A 19,900-nucleotide genomic window follows, 5' to 3' on the forward strand; every position below is an offset into this window, starting at 1 on the left:
ATACCATGTACTGGGACTATTCATACCAGTGGCTAAGAGGAGAAAAGAGACAGTAAACCCAAAGGAGAAAAATAACTCTAGTTAACTGACTTTTAAGAGCCACAGAGGGTTAGGAGTCCAGCACAAACAATGAAGAGGAGGAAGAGGGAGGAAAAGTGAAAGAGAAGAAGGAGAAAAAGGAATGGTAGGCATGAGTGAGCGCTTACAACATGCCAGATGCCTTATACCTACATTATTATTGAGTGCTATATATATATACATATATAGTATATAACATTAAATATAATATAATATGATATAATATAGCAATATTGTCATTAAAACCCAAATACAGTAGATACAGAACACTGTATAGCATGGGGGAGGGGAAGAGCAGAGAGGAGACTTAAGAGCATGGACTTAAGAGCCAGACTGCCTAGCAGTCATCTGGCCACTGACTAAGCTGTGTGATGGCTGGTAAATGCTAAAATAAACCATTCTTTCTGCAAAATGGAAGGAGGGGATGGAGGAAGAGACAGAGAAGGGGGAGGGTAGAGAGAGGGGGGAGGAGAGAATTAGGGAACAGAGGAAAAGCAAAGGGAGAGGGAGGGGGAGAAAGCCACTTAATTCAGGGGGCTGTTGTGAGATTTAATTGCCTGGCACTTTTCAAGCATTTTTATGTGATTGCTCTTATTACTATTTTCACCGCTGAATAAGTAAACTGAGACTCAGATATTGCTCTCACAGGCAGGTAAGTGGTGCTTTTGTTGTTTCCTGCTTTCTCAAATATTATCTATTACCTGTTCTGCCTCTTTGAATATTAAATACCTTCAATATAAGAAAACAAATATATTTAATACAAATTACAGTCCCATATTATTTACTGATTACTAAAACAATAACTATCCTCAGTTTGCTAACAATTTTATCAAGGTTATATCTTTTGGGTTTATCCTTGACTTACTAATTTGTAATGACCAAGGATATTCAACTGATTTCTTTTCATTTGTTTTGCTTTGTTCATTTTTGTACCATATCATTAATACCTCATAATCTAAAAACCATTGCAAAAGACATGTCCTAAAGAAGTAGCAGGTCTCCAAGCATAGTCCAAGGAACCTGGGAGGAACCCAATACCCTTTCAAGGAGTCCGTGAGGTCAAAACTATTTTTATAGTCAATATTAAGACACCATTTGCCTTTTCACTCTCATTCTCCCATGATTATACAGTGGGCCTTTCCAGAGGTACAACACTTGTGCTATTGCAGCTGAAAATGCAGATGTAGATCTGAGAAATTGCTAAAACGTGAAACCATGCCATATTTCGTAATAACTGTTGCTTTATAAACATGGCTATTTTTTCATAAAAATGTTATGTTAACTGTAATGTTGTATCATAAATGAAGTAAATATTTTTTAAATTTCTCAGTTTTAATGTCTAATATGGTAAATATCTATAGGCTAACTGACATAAATGAAAGTCCCTGCTCCCATTTTTTAATTGTTTATTTATCAAGAGAACTATTTCTTTCCCTACATATTCATGTTTCATGGTTCAAGAACCCCAGGTCAGTGACAAACTTCCATGGAACTCAATCCAAAGAAATTCTTTACATTCCCAAATCCCTTTTAACAAGCCTGGTCCACATCCTCAGAATCTTTCATGGACTCATAATTTCTGTAAAGATTTCCCTGTGCCTTCTCTCTTGGCTCAGTCACAGCAAACAGAGAGAGCTGCAAGCCCCAGGGAGACAGCCAGGGCCCTAACAATATGAATTTGGAGGTACCTGGACCAAAGACCACACATCTGAGGTTTTGTCAAAGCGCTGGAAACCATGGTAGGTATTCTCTACACCAGCGTCCTTCCTGACAGATAGAATAAAAGCTTTTGAGGTCCTCAATCATTTTTAAGAGCTTAAAGGGGTTAGGAGACCAAAATGATTGACAGTGGCTGCCCTAGAGCACTTTCTAAAACCCACCACTTTTGGTCATTGAGTAACTTTTTTTTTCTTTCAAGCAAACTCAACTTCCAGAAAAAAAACCTTTAAGTCCATTTTAGGAGAAAAAGGTTATTTCTTAACTTTTTGTTACACAATTGTTTTCCTTATAAGAACATTAAATAGAGCAGCAATAGACACAATTGAATATGGATCCTAAGTGAATCTCCAGTCTAAGGGTTAGTGACCTCAGTGGTGCAGTGCAAAGGGATTTGGAATGTGGAGCCAGACCACAGGTGGCAAGTCTTGTCTCCATCACTTATGACCTATGTGACCTTTGGCAAATTACATAACCTCTGTGTCTCAGCCACTTCATCTATAAAATGGGAATAATAATAGAACCTACATTATAAGGTAGTGGTGCGGCAAAATACTAAGCTCTCAAAAAGTATTATTACTACATTATTTTTTACAGAACTTTTTCAATAATTTCAAGATTTCATGGTTTCCCTTTTCTCCTAAATATTACTGGAAAGTAAGAAAAAAACGGTAAGGATAATACTCAAATTTCATAAATGATTTCTCATTCTACCCTGCAAAAGTCTCCATGTGATAAGTATTATTATAGCATATTCTAAGTGGAGAAATTGAGGCTCAGTAAAAAGGCTTAAACAGCAGCCAGTGATGTAATAAGGATGTAAATTCAGAACTTCTAAATCCTAAGTCCAGTAATCATGCTGTTCTGCTCCACTTTTTCATCCACCACGGCAAGTAGGAAGGAATCTAGGTTGATGGGTGTTGAGAGAGGATGGCAAGGCCCTCAAGGACAGGAGTCACGGCTTAATCAGGTCTGTAATCCCCCTGTGGCATAGGCCTGCATACGGCAGGTGCTGAGTCCCAGTCTACTCAGTGAACGAGAATATATACCCTACAGGGAGAAAGCACGGGATCAAACTCAGCAAGGGGCAGGGCCACTGGCTTGGTGCTCCCCTCACTTCCTGTGATCTGCACTGAGCTTCAGCTTTAAAATTACCCAAAACTCTTCACATTTTCCTCATGCTGGGCCCCAGAGTTCTGTTACTTGCTTTGTTTCTGAAGGACTGAACCCCATCCTGTTTAACCACCATTTTTTTTAAAGTCCTAAATGTTTCATGAAAATTAGTTGCTTTTGGTCTAATATGCAAAACACGTGTAATATAATTATTCAAAGCATTATCCAAGGTAAAAGTTTAAAGAAACCTGAAATATTATTAGTTCAAACATTTGATTTTCCTAACAATACATGTCCTGAGCTTTATTTATTTATATATTTAACAGTGTGCTTAATGAAAGGACTTAGTTGTTGTTGTTTTTTTATCCCAATGTTTAATTCATAGCAGCATTAAATATTTATGAAGCTCCCTGTCATTTTGTTTAGTTAACAGACTGGATGGTTCAGTTCACTGGCTAAGAGAAGGCAGTGCAATTTCAGTAAGGACAGCTCTTTACCTTTTGAAAAATGTGCTTAAAGAAAAGAGTGAAATACAGTTTTTTGAAAAATGTAAGGACTTTGGTTCTCATGTGTTACCCTAAATTTATCAGATAGTTCTTTGGGACTGCATCCCTTTTTTGTAAGTCTTGCAATGCGAGGGGTCCCTTAGGCATCTCATTAGTTATGATGGAGCTGACTCTTTTACTCACCAAGTTACTTGAATTTCAACTCGGAAAGCAAGGGAATCTACTCTCAGTGGGTCAATTTCCACAAGATGACTTTTTTATATCTTCTGCTAGGAGATTCATTTCCTACCTAAGATATTTTTCATGTGTAAAATGTGATTTTATTATAGTATTACATTCATTGAAATTTCAAGAAAGTGAATATTTTTCTAGATAAATGACCTTTTGGGACTCTCTCAAATTTGTAGTTTTTTTAAAAAATATTTTTCTTTCTTTTAATGGAGGCAAACAGCCATAATTTAACCTTTTCTTGACAATTCAGGATCAGGACCTTAAACTCTAATTTTTATAATGTGTGCAAGTCTGTGTCTGCATTAGATTTTCAGTTTCCTAACCCAGTCCTATACCACCATTTCTTCAACTGTCCTTCCATTTCCTCCAGAGTTGTTTCATCCTATAGCAAATTCTCAACTTGGGCCTCTACACCTACTTTTTGGCCTTCGGTATCTACAGAGTTGTGTTGTCAGACAACCAAAGTTGTTATAAAATGGGAATTTATTTGAATTAGACATAATTCAATAGGAGTCCAAAAGACACTGATGAAAAAGAACCTAAGAACTAAAATACAGGGCTGCATTTAGAATATGAAGAGTTACCTTAAAGATCATTTCAAAGCCATGATCTTAAATATTCATAAATAAACCTTAATGTTTTTAGTCTCCAAGATAGAATGAAAGAGTGATATTAAATTTCTATTTTATATGACAGACCCAGGAAACCAGAATCTTATTTGCATAGCATTCTAAGCTATCCTAAACAAGGTGTCTGTAACTCCTATAAAATAATAAAAAGTGTTCCCCCTGATAGTTCCAGTACCCACCTGGCACCACACATAGTTATTACAGTATTACTGACTGTATTCCCTACGCTGTGCTTTACATCCCCGTGACTATTCTATAACTACCACTTTGTACTTCTTAATCTCTTCACCTTTTATACCCATTATCCAAAACCCCCATCCCCTTTGGCAAACTTCGATCTGTTCTCTGTATCTGAGTCTGTTTTAATTTTGTTTGTTTGTTTATTTTCTTCTTTGGATTCCACATATAAGTGAAGTCATATGGTATTTGTTTTTCTCTGACTGGTTTATTTCACTTCCCATAATACCCTCTAGATTTATCCATGCCATTGCAAATGGAAACTAATTAAAAAACTAAATGACAAAAATTAAAGGACACAAACTCACACTTAAATTAAATGCATATATACCTTTAGGGCACATTAAATGGAGTCAACACTATCTTCCAGAAAAAACTTAAGTCACCGAAGCCAAGCCTTAGCAGACCATGTAATCTCTCTAACCCATTGCCTTATATGAATAATAGGAATCAGAATATCTGTCTCACAGAAATCAATTTGATAATAAATGGAATAATTACAGAGCATACTCTCTAAGATATAAGTGGGTACACAGTAACACAATTAGTAGTAGCTAAATTTTCAAACCAAAGCACATTGAAAGTTAAAAAATGTGATCTCCAAATTGAAGAGGAGAAATTTGAATCCACTGTGACATCATAAAGAATTAACAAAGACTGCTCAATGCTGAAAGAAAAAGCAAGTGAATATAAAATGAGGTCAACAGAGAACAATGTATTACATAAGCAGAGGAGCATGGAGCAGAAATGGAACTTAAGCTTTTTCCTGCTTACACACCTGCCTCAGAGTAGTGAATATAAGTATTCATTTCATCAGCCATGCTGAGGATGGGTGGAAAGCTTACATGTCTGTGTCTTCTAGAAGACACATGGCTAAATGAATGGCAGAGATGAATGGATGTATACATGGATCAATTGGTAATGATGATCAAAAGCATGGCATCTAAAAATTTCACAGATGATTTTACATATTTTATCTAATGTAAGTTCAGTCAGGAAAGACTTTTAACTGTAAAGTCAGATGCTGAGCTGGACTGTAATGGGTTGGCTAAGGCTTCCTTGGTAAACACAGAATAACACAGGGGTAGAAATGGGAAGGTCATTTTAAGCTTGGGGAATTACATGAATAAAATCAAGAGGGTCTGGAAGCACAAATTAGTGTATTAAGTGGAGAATAAAATGATAGAGGAAGTTTAGTTTTTATGTCTATCAAGGGACATTATTCCATTGTTTGAACCAACAAATTAAAAGTAAACAATGTCTTCATTTTATTTAATGAGACTCTACTGTCACTTTAAATCTTTTACATCTGTTGAGATGAAGATTGTCACTTTTAAAAGATACTTTTGCTAAGAAGAGTTTGGGAATGTGGATCATGTCTTTATGCCAAATGATGCATACTCCTTTACTTTCCCCACTGGGCATAAAAATCCTTAAAGGCAATTATTAAAAATCTATCATAAAGCCTGGAAACAATCCACATATCCACCATTAGGAAACTGGTGAATAAATTGTAATTATAATACAGTCTCACAATGGAGTACAATGTATTTATAAAAAGGAATGAGAAATATGTCTCTATACTACTATTCTCTATACAGTAACTTCCAAAATATAACACTAAATCAAAACAAACAAATGAACAAAAACTCAAGGTGGAAGAAAGTGTGTACAGTGGTGTAGCATTTATCTAAGAACAGAACGATAAACCATAAAATTCAAATAAGAAATTTGCCTGTAAGGAGAAGAGAATAGAGTGATGGTTCAAGGATGAAAGCCAGATTTTGAATACCCCTTGGTTTTATATTTGACTTTTGGACCATGTAAATATTTTACATGCTTATTAATAATTAAATTTCAAAAAATATATATCCTAAAAATTGAAACTAAAATGAAAGAAATTGGTTTAACCACATAGAGAATAACTATCCTAAGCATCCTAAAACACAGAAATTTTATTGTTACATTCCTTTTGAGACATACCCCAAGGATACAAACAACTAAAGAAAAGAAAGAGAAGTTTAAACTGTTTTCTGGTAATCATATTATTGATGATAGTGTTAGTATTATTGTCTGAGAATTTTGTGCATTAAAGGAAGATAAAACAAACAAGTAATTTTGTGACATTCTATTCATATTATCTGGTGTATCTTACGAACCACCATACTCAGCATGGAAGAAAGAAGACACAGATATACTTCTGTCCTCTGAAAAGGCTTTAAGCAATGACCAACCCAGAGTAAGGAATACTCCTATTGTCCTGATCATAGTCATGAAAGTATATTTCTACTAAACAGAACCAACATTTCTTGAAACAGGCAAATTTAGTATGCAGGATAAAATATGCCAGATAAAGATGGAAAATTTTTTCTAATGTCATGTCATATGTGTCTAAATCCATGAGTTAAGATAGTAGTTTTACAAGAAAATTAAAATAAGACAACACTAAATAGTCACTAGTGAAAGATGCTAGGGAACAGAGAAAAATTGAAAACTGGTGAAAAAAGGAAGCGACCACCTTGAGGATGTTTTTCTTAAAATAATTATTGAAATGAAGACATTTAGAAAAAAAGAAATAAGAACGTCATTTTTGTAGCTATTAATAAACTAACAGATCCAAGCATTGATCAGAAGGAGCTATTTTATAAAAAGAGGAAGGCAACCAGGCATTTGTGTCTCTTGATACATAGTCACACTTTAAATAGTGTTCACACACACAAAATGAACTTGAATATGATAAATCTAGAGTCACCCAATTAACAGGAAAACAGAAGAAAATGGGAATAAAATTAGTCGTGGGGAAATTTTCCATGACTTAATAACTAGGTTTCTTTAAATAATAAATTTCAAGGGAGAAGGAAAAAATAAAGCAAGAATAGGAAATAAGAGGGAATGTAATGAAAGAAGGAAGAGAGGAGGAAAGTGAGGTGTGGAGAGACAGAGGAGAGAGAGAAGGAAAGGAGGAAGGGATTGTAAAAGTTTTAAAAGACTTATCAACCAACTGCAATGCATAAACCTTATTTGATTCCTGATTCCAACAAACTTTAAAAATTAGGAAATTTATAATTGCATTTGAACTCTGTACACTGCCTGAATATCTGAAATTAAGTAACAATTGTTAACTTTTTTAAGATATCTTCATGGTTATATAGATGTGTTTCTAAAAACCCCTCTTTAAGCTTTTAGAAATACATACTGAAAAATTTATAGATAACAAAATATAATTCAGAGATGTCTTTCAAAATAATACAGAATAGGAAAGTGGTTCGGGGCATGAATAGGTCAGGACTAGCCATGGGTTAATAAATGTTAGTGCTAAGTGATGAGTATTTGAGGTTTCGTTACATACATTATTCTTTGTAGCACTTGCATGTGTGAAATTCTACAAAATACATAAATATAAGACATTCAGTAGCAATGCTAACACTCAGTACATACAGCTTCATTTGAAATACAATCTATTGCTAAAGTAACCAGGACTCCGTGAAGAAATGGGTTCTCTCAAGTCTGAGGGAAGAAAAGCACAGGGTGAGCCTGGAGTATCTTGTACTAGAAAGCAAAGTCATAAATGAATGATGCAGGCAAGTTAAAATGACATAGGAACCAGCTTGATGGGCTCCTATTGGTCAAATTTGGGTAAATTAAGACATAAAAAAAATAATAATGATGATTCATAAAACACTAAATGAAAATAGGAAGCATTAAGTTCATAGTGATATTCAATAACAAAAAGAGAAAAGGGAGAAAAACCAATTATTACAGCAGATTGCCAACCAATCAATGCAGAAGAAATAATATACTTCGAAAATCACTATTTCTCAAACACCAGTTTAAATACTGTTTCAGGCAAGGATGACAAATGAATGGGGAAACCTCTGGGGAAAAGCTATCACTGACAACTAGGATATTCACCAAGGCTCAAGAATACTAAATTAATATTAATGGCACATAGGAAAAGATATCTTTACAATGGGGAGACCTGGTGAACATCTCCTCAACCAAGTGGCCAAACAAACTTCCATCACCGATGCAGGAACCATCTGACATCACGCCCTTCCTCTGATGATGCAGTTGGAGGCATAAACATCATCAATGCAGTATTTGGCCAAAAATGTTTGACTGGAGTCTAGTCATAAAGAAACAGACAAAACCAGAAATCTGATTTGGACTCTTTAAAAATATTAAACAAAAAGCAGGGGACCCGATCTACCTTCAAAGAAACAAAAAGATAATACCAAATGCAACATATAACCTTTGTCTGAACCTAGATGGAGGTGGAGAAAGGAAAGGCTACAAAGGAAAATGTGACACTTAGGAAAATTTGAATACAACCTTATAGAAATATAATTATGTTTTATTGTTCAACTTCCAAAGTATTATATTTGTGTTTTACTAAACTAAAAAAATGTTAGCGTATATCTGATAGCACAACATATACACAGGTAGATGTAGGAAGAGAGAAACCATAGGTTGTAAAATGTTAACTGATGACTGGATCTACATGAAGTCTGTACGGGTATTTGCTATACTATCCTTTCAACTCTTCCATGGTGAAGCTTTCAAAATAAAAATCTAATTAAAAATAAAGTCTCGTTAGTGACATCTGAATAGTATACTACGTACAGTCATCGGGGCATTGTTGCCTTTGCTCTTCTGGGTCCTATCCTTGGAGCTCTCTTTCTGATTGGCTGCTTGCTCTGCAAATGATACCTCCAGGTTGATATCTGTTTCAGAGGCAGGCGCTTCTTCAGGCACCAGTGGGATCAGCTCCTTTCCACCATCAACTAGGCCAGATGCCTGGTCTGGGGAAAAAAACCAAACACCCAATTCACATGCTTCATTCTTTTTTTCTTTTTTTTTTTGTGTGTGTGTGCCTATATACATTGACTATATAAAAACCTTTCAGAAAAGTACGCTCAAGGAATCTTATCAAAATGGTGTACGGTATGTGTCGGGGAATGAGGGGCTGGGGACACGTTGGGGAGGAATGTGGTGACTAGAAATCCATAGTTCAATGTAGAATCTTTCTTTGGGGTCACAAATCTTATACTGAGTCCACTTCCAAAACATTGCTGGATAATCTCAATCTCTGAATGAAAAACCTCACAAAAATTGCATAGACTTAATTGTTGTTTTATTTAGGTTAGTTGTAAACTGTCTTAGAACTAGTAATATGCTATTTCATTTCCTCACAGCAGAATAGATTCCTGGAATAAGGCCTGTTCCATGCCCTGCATTTTTTCATTCTGGAATGTTACCTACCTATCCTAGCAAACATTTCAAAACAAGAGTCACTGCCAAGAACTTATCACTGTAGGAGTCAGCTCTGGAGGTACATACCTGGTACAGAAATCAGTAGGTTTGGCACCTGATTCTATCAAAGACTATAAAAGGTCCTACAACTATAAACCTATTCAAATAACTTTCAGACATTTACATAAACATTTCAAGAGTATAAGTTGAACATCTTATTTTTTGTTTGTTTACTGTTAATTCTACAGGAAAAAAAAGTGTTTGAAAACCTCTTTCTTTGCAGAAAACACCAGCTTTAAGCTTTGGAGAAAATGCTTCTAAATTTTACTGTTTGATAAGTTTTGGGTTTTAATGAAACTCACATTTTAAAGAAACCTTGGAAACAATGACAGGATTACTATTATTTCCTCATTGCAGACCTTTAATTCATGGGAGCAGAACTGAATTACAAAATAAACTTACACAGTACATTTACATATTATATAGTAATATAATAAGATGATGAAAGTTAAATTTATTTTAAAATTTAATAAACATGTCATATATACATGTTAAAAGTATAGAATATATATTTGTAGTCACTTAGAAGAAAAAATTTGTTTTACACAAAAGAAAATTAAAAATAGATGTAAATCTAGCCCAATTCATTTCCGTTCAGTGAGCAGGATGGGCTCACAGTCATGTGACCTGTGCAGCCACACAGGACTCTGATCAGAGGGGCCTTGCGCTGGGGCTGATGCTCTGTTCTTACCCCCCTGAAGTCTGAACAAGAAGCCCCAACTTTTCAGTTTGCACTGGGCCTGCAAATTGCAAACCTGGTCCTAGCGGCATCTCACAATTAAGAAGGGAACTAAATATTTCCCTTTATCAATTCCAAAAATAAAAATAAATTGGAATCTCCTTGACAGTATTTATCTGCTGTCATCTATGCCACATTATATGCTCTTCAACAGCCTGTGACAATTTTTTTTTAATTAGAATAACTAGACCTTCATTCAATTAATGTTTACAGTATTAATTTCAATGCCAACATCCAATTTTAGTTTTATTTTCCCACTGGTTTACACTGTTTTATGTTTTGCTGTGACTGTGATGTTAGTTTCTTAGGAAACCATTTTAAGAGGAAAAAATGATTAGCCATTTTCTTAAGTTAGAAGTTAGTTTTCCAGAATGTGACTGTTTATGGATAAGAATTTTAAAACTATTCCCCTTCTCTTCAACACCCCCAGGTTGGTTACAATAAATACTACCTCCCCACCCATGAAACATCCTGTACTGAATTCAAAGCTGAGTAGGAAAATTATGATTGAGTTACAATATAATACACTTAAAGCAAAAATGTTCCCTAAAATGTGGACTAAAAAATAAGTACAAAAAAGCTCAAATGATAAGTCAAGTGAGAGAAGACAGTAGAAAAAACAGTTGCAGGGGTGATGTAGGGGTGCTGCTACAAGAAACGGGGAGTTTATTGTTGACTAAAGTATCTATGAGTCATTTATCTATTCTCAAACAGAAAAGGTAAGAGAGTGTGAAGATAAACCTTCTGGCTTTCAAAGTCCTCAACTGTAAATAATATAATTTCTTTAATCTGTTCCCCTTTGGTTTTGAAGTGGTCAATAGCTCTGGGTTACAAATATTTTACGGAACTCCTTGAAATTTTTCAATTGTCTGAAATAGACCAAGTGCCCTTATTTAAAAAATAAAAATAAAAGAATTTTCTTTCCTCCACAGAAATCAAAAAAGAAAATGAGAAAATATACATATTAATATGAAGGCTTTAAAAATTATTAGGGTATTATAATATATATAAATGCATGTATTAAACACTGGGTCTTTCATATACACAGAGTTGTATGATTTGACGAAAAGAAGATAACTACTTAACAGTAGATTAATTTAAAATGCAACAACACTTGAAACATCACCACATCATGACTTTTTCATTTAGAATAAGTATCTTTGATGGAACATATATAAAAGCCCAAGTGTAAGGGAAACATTTACTATAGACTATGTCATGCATGCCTTCAGATATCAAGCAGAAAAATCTCCACATTTGACCTCTAAACAGTGTTTCCATGCATTTCATTCAGACACTTCCAATGTTGGCACAACACTGGTTAATTCACTGGTTAGCGAGAGAACATGGCTTTGCCCAGAACAGGTGCAGGAGTAAATACACACACTGCACACACTCTCTTATTATTCTGATTGGAGGCTCTCTGAGAATTGGAGGCTCTTCATAGCATTCCAGCAAAGGCAGATGTAAATCAGGCAGCAAGTTTGCCACACTTCACTCCCCTGCTGCAAGCTAGGCTGGAAAGTGCTCATATAATGAACTTGTCTTCTGGAATGTCTATTTATACAGCCTGCATCACCATCTCTGGCACTGGAGGAAAACATCAAGACAATATTTCCTCAGTATTCATTTAGCAATTGACAGTCACTGAGGCCCAAAGCCTAAAGTATATTGACATTGGCACAAAAGGTTCATCTGCCTCTGTTGACAACCTCGCTCTCTAGCAGGCCAGCACTGGGTATTCTAGTTCACTTGCCATTTCAGTGTTTGCTAGTATGGAGACTTGGGAAACCCCTAGAAATTTCATTTAGATTAAAAAAAAAAATACAACTAAAGAAACCTCCACAGAATAGTAAAAGCAAGTGCATATATAGATATAAATATATAAACATGTATGTATATATGTATAAACACAATTACATACATACAGACAAGAAGGAGAGTTCTCAGAAAAGTATGGAAGAGTGAAAAAATACAGATACTGGATTCTCCAAGACTCAGAATGCCCTGTATAATCTTGGACTAACTCCTGATTTGTACAGGACACTTGGGTACCCTTCCCAGTCCTCCACACTCTACCTGCTCCTCCTATTCAACTATTTCCAATCCAAATACAATAATACTAATGACATGGACACTCCAGGTGCCAGGTCTTAGGAACATAAACAAAAGGACAAGTCCCCAAGTTAGAATCCTGTAGCCACAGACCACCTTCATTAAAGTTTTTAAGCAGCAACACATTAAAAATTAAAATTTTAAGCTTGTCTATTACTTTAATTTAGAATGTTTCTCCTATTTGTAAATAAATGAAACAGCTATGAATTCTTTCTTGATAAGTACGAATAAAGTCTTAATATTTCTTTTCATCTATGTAAAGAAGAATTATAATGAATTGTCCAAAATATCTTCAGTATTTTCTAAAGTTTCTCTAAATTTTCTGAAAAGTAATTCACTTATAAATTAAGAACTTATAATTTGAGCACAAAGCCTCAAATTCACTGGCTTCACTTACTAGCTCTATGGCCTCGAGCAAGTAACTTCACCAATTCTCTCATCTGTAAAATGGGTTAAGAGCAATACCTACTATATAGTATTTTTGTGAATATTAAATTCAGTAAACATCTCCACATAGTGCATGTCTGCACATGGTAGGCATTCTAGAAAAGCAACTATGTATAGAGATATTAGAACAGATACACAAACATCAACCAATCACCATCATCATCAAAATCTCACTATATGAGGTCTGTCTGGAAGAAGTCCAACCATTGTTAACATAATGAGAATGTTTTGTGCCACATCGATATAACCTGGCAGCCAAGGAGAGTGGACTGGAATGTGCCTGTGTGAACAATGATGACTTCACTGTACTAGTCAGTGGGGGTGGTAGAGGCCATTGAATGAGCATGTGTACTGTGTGGCCATCTCATTCAAAATGACTGAGTGAGTAGAGCAATGACTCTGCATCAAATGTTGCATTAAGCTTAAACATTCCTCTGCAGAAACTATTTGGATGAGTCACAAGGCCACAGCTATGGACAACTGGTGATGGGCAGCTTCATCGCAACAATGTGCCCACTCATGCATCATGTCTTGTGCAGAATTTTTTGGTGAAACATCAAATCACCCAGGTGACTCAGACCCCTACAGCCAGATTTGGCACCCTGTGACTTCTGGTTTTTCCCAAAACCAAAATCACCGTTGAAAGGGAAGAGATTTAGATTGCCAATGAGAGTCAGGAAAATATGACGAGGCAGCTGACGATGACTGGGAGAACTGTGTGAGGTCCCAAGGTGCCTACTTTGAAGGGGACTGAGGCATCATCGTCCTATGTACAATGTTTCTTGTTTCTCGTATCTTCTTCAATAAATGCTTCTATTTTTCAGAGTATGTGGCTGGATACTTTCTGGACAGACCTCATATGCTCAGCCTTCTGTAATTATCTGCTTGGGTATTTTATATTACTGTTTTAATAAAATTTTCTTACTAGAATTGAAAGTGCATGTTTTAAAAGGCTGTATCTGTTTGTTATACAAATAAATGGAAAAATACAAGAGAACAGGTCCAACATACCATCTTTTCCTTGGTATTTGTTTTCATTTGTTCTGACTGACTGCGATTCAGTGCCATCTGGAGCCTAAAGATAGAAAATGGGCCAGTTAGTCATCTCCAGCTCACAACCAGTAAAACTGTATTGTAAATAATTCCATTACTAACCTTTAGAATATAAGAAATGTATTCAGAATCATGGCGATCACAGGGAAAAATGTACTATGGTTAGAATCAACAAATACTTGATTACTCACAACTCGATAGGCACAATACTAAGCAGTGTAGGGAATAAAGAAAACGTCAAAGAGTGTCCCAGTTATCAAGGACGCCACTACTAAGCTGCGGAGAAAAGACGAACATAACAAAAAGCTAATGATAAATAGCTTGAGTAAATAAACAAGATGAGTAAATAAACAAGATGATCTATCCACACAATGGGATATTATTCGGCAATAAAAAGAAATGAAGTCCTGATAGGTGCCACAATATGGATGAACCTTGCTAAATGAAAGGAACCAGTCACAAAGGCCACATATTATGATTCCACTTCTATGAAAACAGATTAGTGGTTGCCTAGGGGGTAAAGAAGAAAATGTAAGGAATGACTACTAATAGGTATAGGCTTTCTTTTAAGAATGATGAAAATGTACTAAAGTTGATTACGGTGATGGTTGCAAATATGTGAATACACTAAATAATCACTGAATTGTAGACTTTAAGTGGGTGGATTGGATGGTATGTGACTTACATCTCAATAGGGCTATTATAATACAAAACTAAAAGGTGACATGTAGGTAATAAAGTAGCGATCTTCAAATTTTTTAAAAAGCTAGTGATAAATGGGAGATAAACTAACACTAAGTTAGCAAACAGTTACTAAGAGCACAGATAGGCACAGGAGCATAGGAACTTGTTTTTCAGGGGCCTGGGGCAGTGACTTTTGAGGAATTCTCTCCTCCAGGGTTTATGGGCTCAGTCAAACCCTGAAAAACAAGTTCCTATGCTCCCATAAGTCTGGCCAGGCAGCACTGCCTCCTTTCCCAGTCAGGCTTCAGAAGGAACTCGGTAATTAGCAAGGGGAGACTAGATCAATCACTCGCAGATGTCTAACTGAGTGAATTACTTTTAAAAGCATGGCTCGATTGGATTTTCACCTCTACACAAAAGACCGGTGCCCTCTGTAGTTATCCTCACCATACCATTCACCTCAGTTTGAGCCTAGAACTCCTCCCTCCCTGCAGTCTAAGAAGAGTCTGGAAAAGCATGGCACCAGATCCACAGACCGCGGCTGCACTGCTCAGAGACTGGCAGCACCCGGGAGAGTGCATGTTGACTACCAAATGGCAGACGTGGGACAGCGATCATGACACTACTTCAGTCCCCCACAGGACTGAGCAACGCCACCCTCCTTCCTCTGCCTACAAGCCACAGAAGCTTAGCCCACCAGAGCACCGTGAACACAGTGAGTGATTCTAATCTTACACATGAGCCCATATTTTAGAGCATGTGGTTGGAATTGTTTTCCTCAGCAATTGAAGATGACAGTGCAGATGGTACTCATTTCTGTATAATATTTCCTAGTGTCAGCAAGGGCTTCATGAGCAAGCATTTGAGATGGAAGAGCTGAATATGTACTTGTGTGAGAACAGCAGGACTGCAGGTGAAGATGGCTGGCCCATGTTTGCTGGAGGGAGGGAGCGATGGTTCTAATGGGTGTTAGTGTTTCAATTAAAGGCATGTAGTATAAGCAGGTTAACATTATTTTAAATTACTTGTCCCATTTCTCTTTTCATGACTCTATCCAATGATACAATCCACCAACCACCTTGAACTCAAACCATGTAGTTTAGGCATTACCAGGGATTTGCTGAAAAATCCTGCTTGGAGCACTGAGTAGCAACATCCTCTCGGAAACTGGCTTGAATCCCATGGTGTGTATTGATATTTTTGCTTAGTCTCAGCTATCTGCCCCTCCCCCTTTTTACTTCCTCTTACCTCCTTTAGTTGGGAAGGAAATGCCATAATACTATATTTCCTTACCATTTATTTTTCTAACAGCTGGAAACTTAGCCCAGTCTTTTAGTTCCAGTGGATATACCCAACAGCCACTGGGTGGTAAGCAAGAGATCTTCCCGGAACAATCTAGTGACACCCAACTCTGTAAAATAGACGATTTGATCCACAATTGACTATGCAAATGGAGCAGAAATCTGCCGGTAATAAGAATTTCTTAGAAGAATGAAATGTCTACAAAAAGTAAAAAATCTCTACATGACAGAAAGATACTTAAAAATAGACCCTCTCGTTTCTATAAAGCATCCTGAAATATTTGTTACTCTTTTACTTATAGTGTGACTAGAGGCTCATGTTCGGATTACTTAATATTAGAATCATGTATGAAAACCCAAATATAGCAGGATGCATAGTGGTTAAAAGCTTATACTAGAGACAAATTTGGGTTTACTATCTGCTGAGCAATTTACTTAAAGACTATGAGCCTCAGCCATAGGATGAAAAGCAATGGTAACACTTCGCACAAAAGACAGCTGTAAGGATTAAATGAGATAAGGCAAGTAACACAGGACAATAAGTGTTTAGTTGTGGCAGAATCGTTATTGCTATTATTAGCATTGCAATCGTTTAAAATTTCTTTTGTTTGCTCTCATCCCAAACACCTTACTGGGTTTTCTAGGCCAAAGCCCTTCAGCGTCAACTGAGAACAGACCAGAATATAAATCATCTTTAACCCCAAGAACACCATTGAGTTCATCTCTCTTTGTTTGTTTGTTTATTTTTGTTGTTGTTTTGTTTTTTGGTGTAAGACTTTCTGGATGAAGGAACGATGTTATTTACATTCTGTGCAAGCTCCTGATGTCCTCATGGACCAGTAATCCATGGCCCGCCAACTTGCTATTTTGAGTAGTACTATCCTAGGTCTCTTGCTTGGCCATGTTTGCCCTGACATCTTTTCATTCACGAGTCCCACATCTTCGACCAGACTCCAACAGCTTCCACTAATAAATTAATCATCCTGACAAATATTTAATCAAATCTTCCACGTGCTAGGCACCCTGCTAAATTCTAGAAACAAAAGGGAAGTTATTTCATGTTTCAGGGTCCCTACTTTGTAATTCAGCTGCAATTAGTTCCCTCACATCTCACTTCTGATCATCCTCAGAAGAGTAGGAAAAAGCAAATATTCCTACAAGAGTTAAGAGATAAGGAAGAATCCCCTACCTCCCACTTTTCTGTAAGTAACAATTGGTAGTCACGTTGTTGGGGGGTGGGTGGGAGTGTAGGCCACTCCCAGTGCTCCAAGGATGCTTAACACAAGGATTATCACACTGAATTGTAACTTGTTTAATTTTCTGCCCCATCAGCACTAACTTCTAGAGGAAGCACAAGGATCGAGTCCCTTTTGGTACCTGCCAGCACAAAGCTTCAGTGCCTGGCATACAATGTGCTCATTATGTTTTTCATGATTTAATTATACTGGATCGACCTAGGTAATTCGAAGAAATTATTCCTTTGTTTTAATATATATATATATATATATATATGTATATATATATATAAAGAAAACCTACTTTTTCTTTTGACTCTGTCTGTTGAGCAAATATGTCTCTGACGTCGGGAATGTGGTACTGTTTGTTTTTTTTCCTTAAGGTCTGGGAGACAGTCTCTACCCGTTTCTGAACAGCTGCTGCCTGGGTCCGGGTCAATGTTGATAAAAGCACCATGCTATCTTGGGGATCTCCAGCAGACTCTCCAAAGAGATTCGACAAACCAGCCTCCTTAAGCCATTCCTCTTCCAATTCGCCCTCTGAGACAGTAGAGAAAAATGGTATTTAAGATCCCACAATATGAGAACTTGTACATTTTTTTAAGCTTTTAAAAAACTTTTACTGAAACTCTTCTATTGTAACCAAACCACAATGCTCAGAATCATTATCTGAAATTTGGACAACTGCCATTAAACTCCAGCTACTGAGATATCAAATTGTAGATCCATTTCATATATACTCAATTAAAAAATTTAAATGACTTCACATGTAATTAACCTCTATAAGTTCTCTGCAGATTAACTATGGGAAGATAATACTGTTCCCTTTCCAGAGATGAGCAAGCAATGAAAATATAACTTATTTGCATCAAGTTATAAAAGGAAGTCAATTCTGGAGATATCCATTAAAGCTCTGTTTCTTGGCTTAAATTCAGCATCCCTGAGTTCAACACTAATTGATGGAGAGGTTTGTTTTTTCTGTTCACTGTTGCTGACAGTGAGTGTGACAAAGAATTAAAGAGCATCTGGACATCAGGGACTAATCAATTTCAAGTTAATTTTTTAATCCCCCTAGTCAGCACATCAAATTTGTTCTTTTTTTACAAATTAAAAAAAGCACACTATTTTAAGCAGAAAAAGAAAGTAGCTTATTATAGGCAACAAATTACATAACAAGATCAATTTAAAACACTAAAAGTAGGATGTGTAAATAGTAAAAGAAATATTGTTTGAGCTTTAATTAAAAAAAAAAAAAACCAGAAAAGCAGAAAAGTAACTAGGACAGATTCACATCAAGCACCAAGCTTATAGAGGAAAGTGAAAGACCAATTAGTTGGGACACAATAGACTTGCATCCATACCCCATTTATGCACCTTAATAGCCACGTCACTTTGGACAAGTCACCTGGTCACAATCTGACTTCGTTTTCTCATCTGTAACCTACAGCACAGCTGTCCTGGCTGACTCATAACCAAAGGTGAGAATGTTATTTGGGACAAGCTTTGCAGGGCTCTCTTACAATTTGTATCACATGATGCAGTACTGACTGGTTTTGCCTGTCTATCCTTCTACACTGTATAAACTCCCTGAGGGTAGAAATTAAGTATTAATAACCTTGGCTTCAAGAAACATAATGTACTGCCAGACAATCTGCATGCCAGGCAAAAAAAACTGTTTACTACTGACATAAAGTCAGCCATTACTATTAATGCTGTTAAGGTAGAACCCGGTAAGGTGCATAAAACCAAATTGCCAGGAAAAAAGCTGATAAAAGAAACAATGTTCCAATATTGAATCATCTGTTCCATTAAAAAGTAGCAGTAAAACTCAATTTAAAGTCAAAAGAAAGGCATGGATGTGTAAAAACATTCCCAATTCTTTTTGATGATCACATAATGAGCAACAATCTATGAATTTATTTTAATCTTGGAAAATTATGAAATAGTTAATGATACATGGCTCTGTGTATCAGGCCTGAATGCTGTCTCCTGTAGAATGTTTTCTTCTTACTCAGCAGAACACTGGTATGCTGCGTCTATCTTCAAACATTAAGACAGAAAGGTTGAGATACTGTTACCACAAGTAAGCCTGACTTCACTGGTAAAGTGAAAATATTTGAATACAATGAAAGTAAACCTAAATAAAAGAATAAATTCATTATAATTTTCTTCTACAAATGTAAGAAATGTTAAGAAAAATCTCCAATTTTTCTTTTTTAAGTATTATTGGTAAATTTTTTAAGCAACACTATAGCAAAGGAGAAAAACCATTTTAGGTGGATTTTTCTGCTAAAACATCTCATTTAATTAGGAAATCTTCCATTGAAAAGGCGATCACTGTTAGTGCATCGGGAGGCACTGACTGTGGCTCTTACTGTTTGGGGCATTCATATCCACTTATATACCAAAGACATACTTAAAAACTTATGGTTGCCCCAAGGCATAAAAATAGAACCATATAATAAGATGCCAAAACTGGGCATCAAAACTTGATGGCTCATTG

General features: G+C 36.1%; 1 protein-coding gene across 4 annotated transcripts in view; it reads right to left on the reverse strand.

The window, feature by feature from the left end:
* ARHGAP18 (Rho GTPase activating protein 18) overlaps positions 1-19,900 on the reverse strand; it is a 168,798-nt gene that overhangs the window by 37,050 nt on the left and 111,848 nt on the right. For all 4 annotated transcript variants that reach the window (XM_090279834.1, XM_090279833.1, XM_090279835.1 and 1 more), the window contains 3 exons: positions 17,702-17,937; positions 14,136-14,199; positions 9,134-9,312 (listed from right to left, as the gene is read on the reverse strand). In XM_090279834.1, the coding sequence (XP_090135960.1) occupies positions 9,134-9,312; positions 14,136-14,199; positions 17,702-17,937 (479 nt within the window). The remainder of the gene's footprint in view (positions 1-9,133; positions 9,313-14,135; positions 14,200-17,701; positions 17,938-19,900) is intronic.

This window comes from Furipterus horrens, unplaced genomic scaffold (genome assembly GCF_987537825.1).
Source record: "Furipterus horrens unplaced genomic scaffold, mFurHor1.1.pri manual_scaffold_6, whole genome shotgun sequence".
Classification (NCBI taxonomy): Eukaryota; Metazoa; Chordata; class Mammalia; order Chiroptera; family Furipteridae; genus Furipterus; species Furipterus horrens.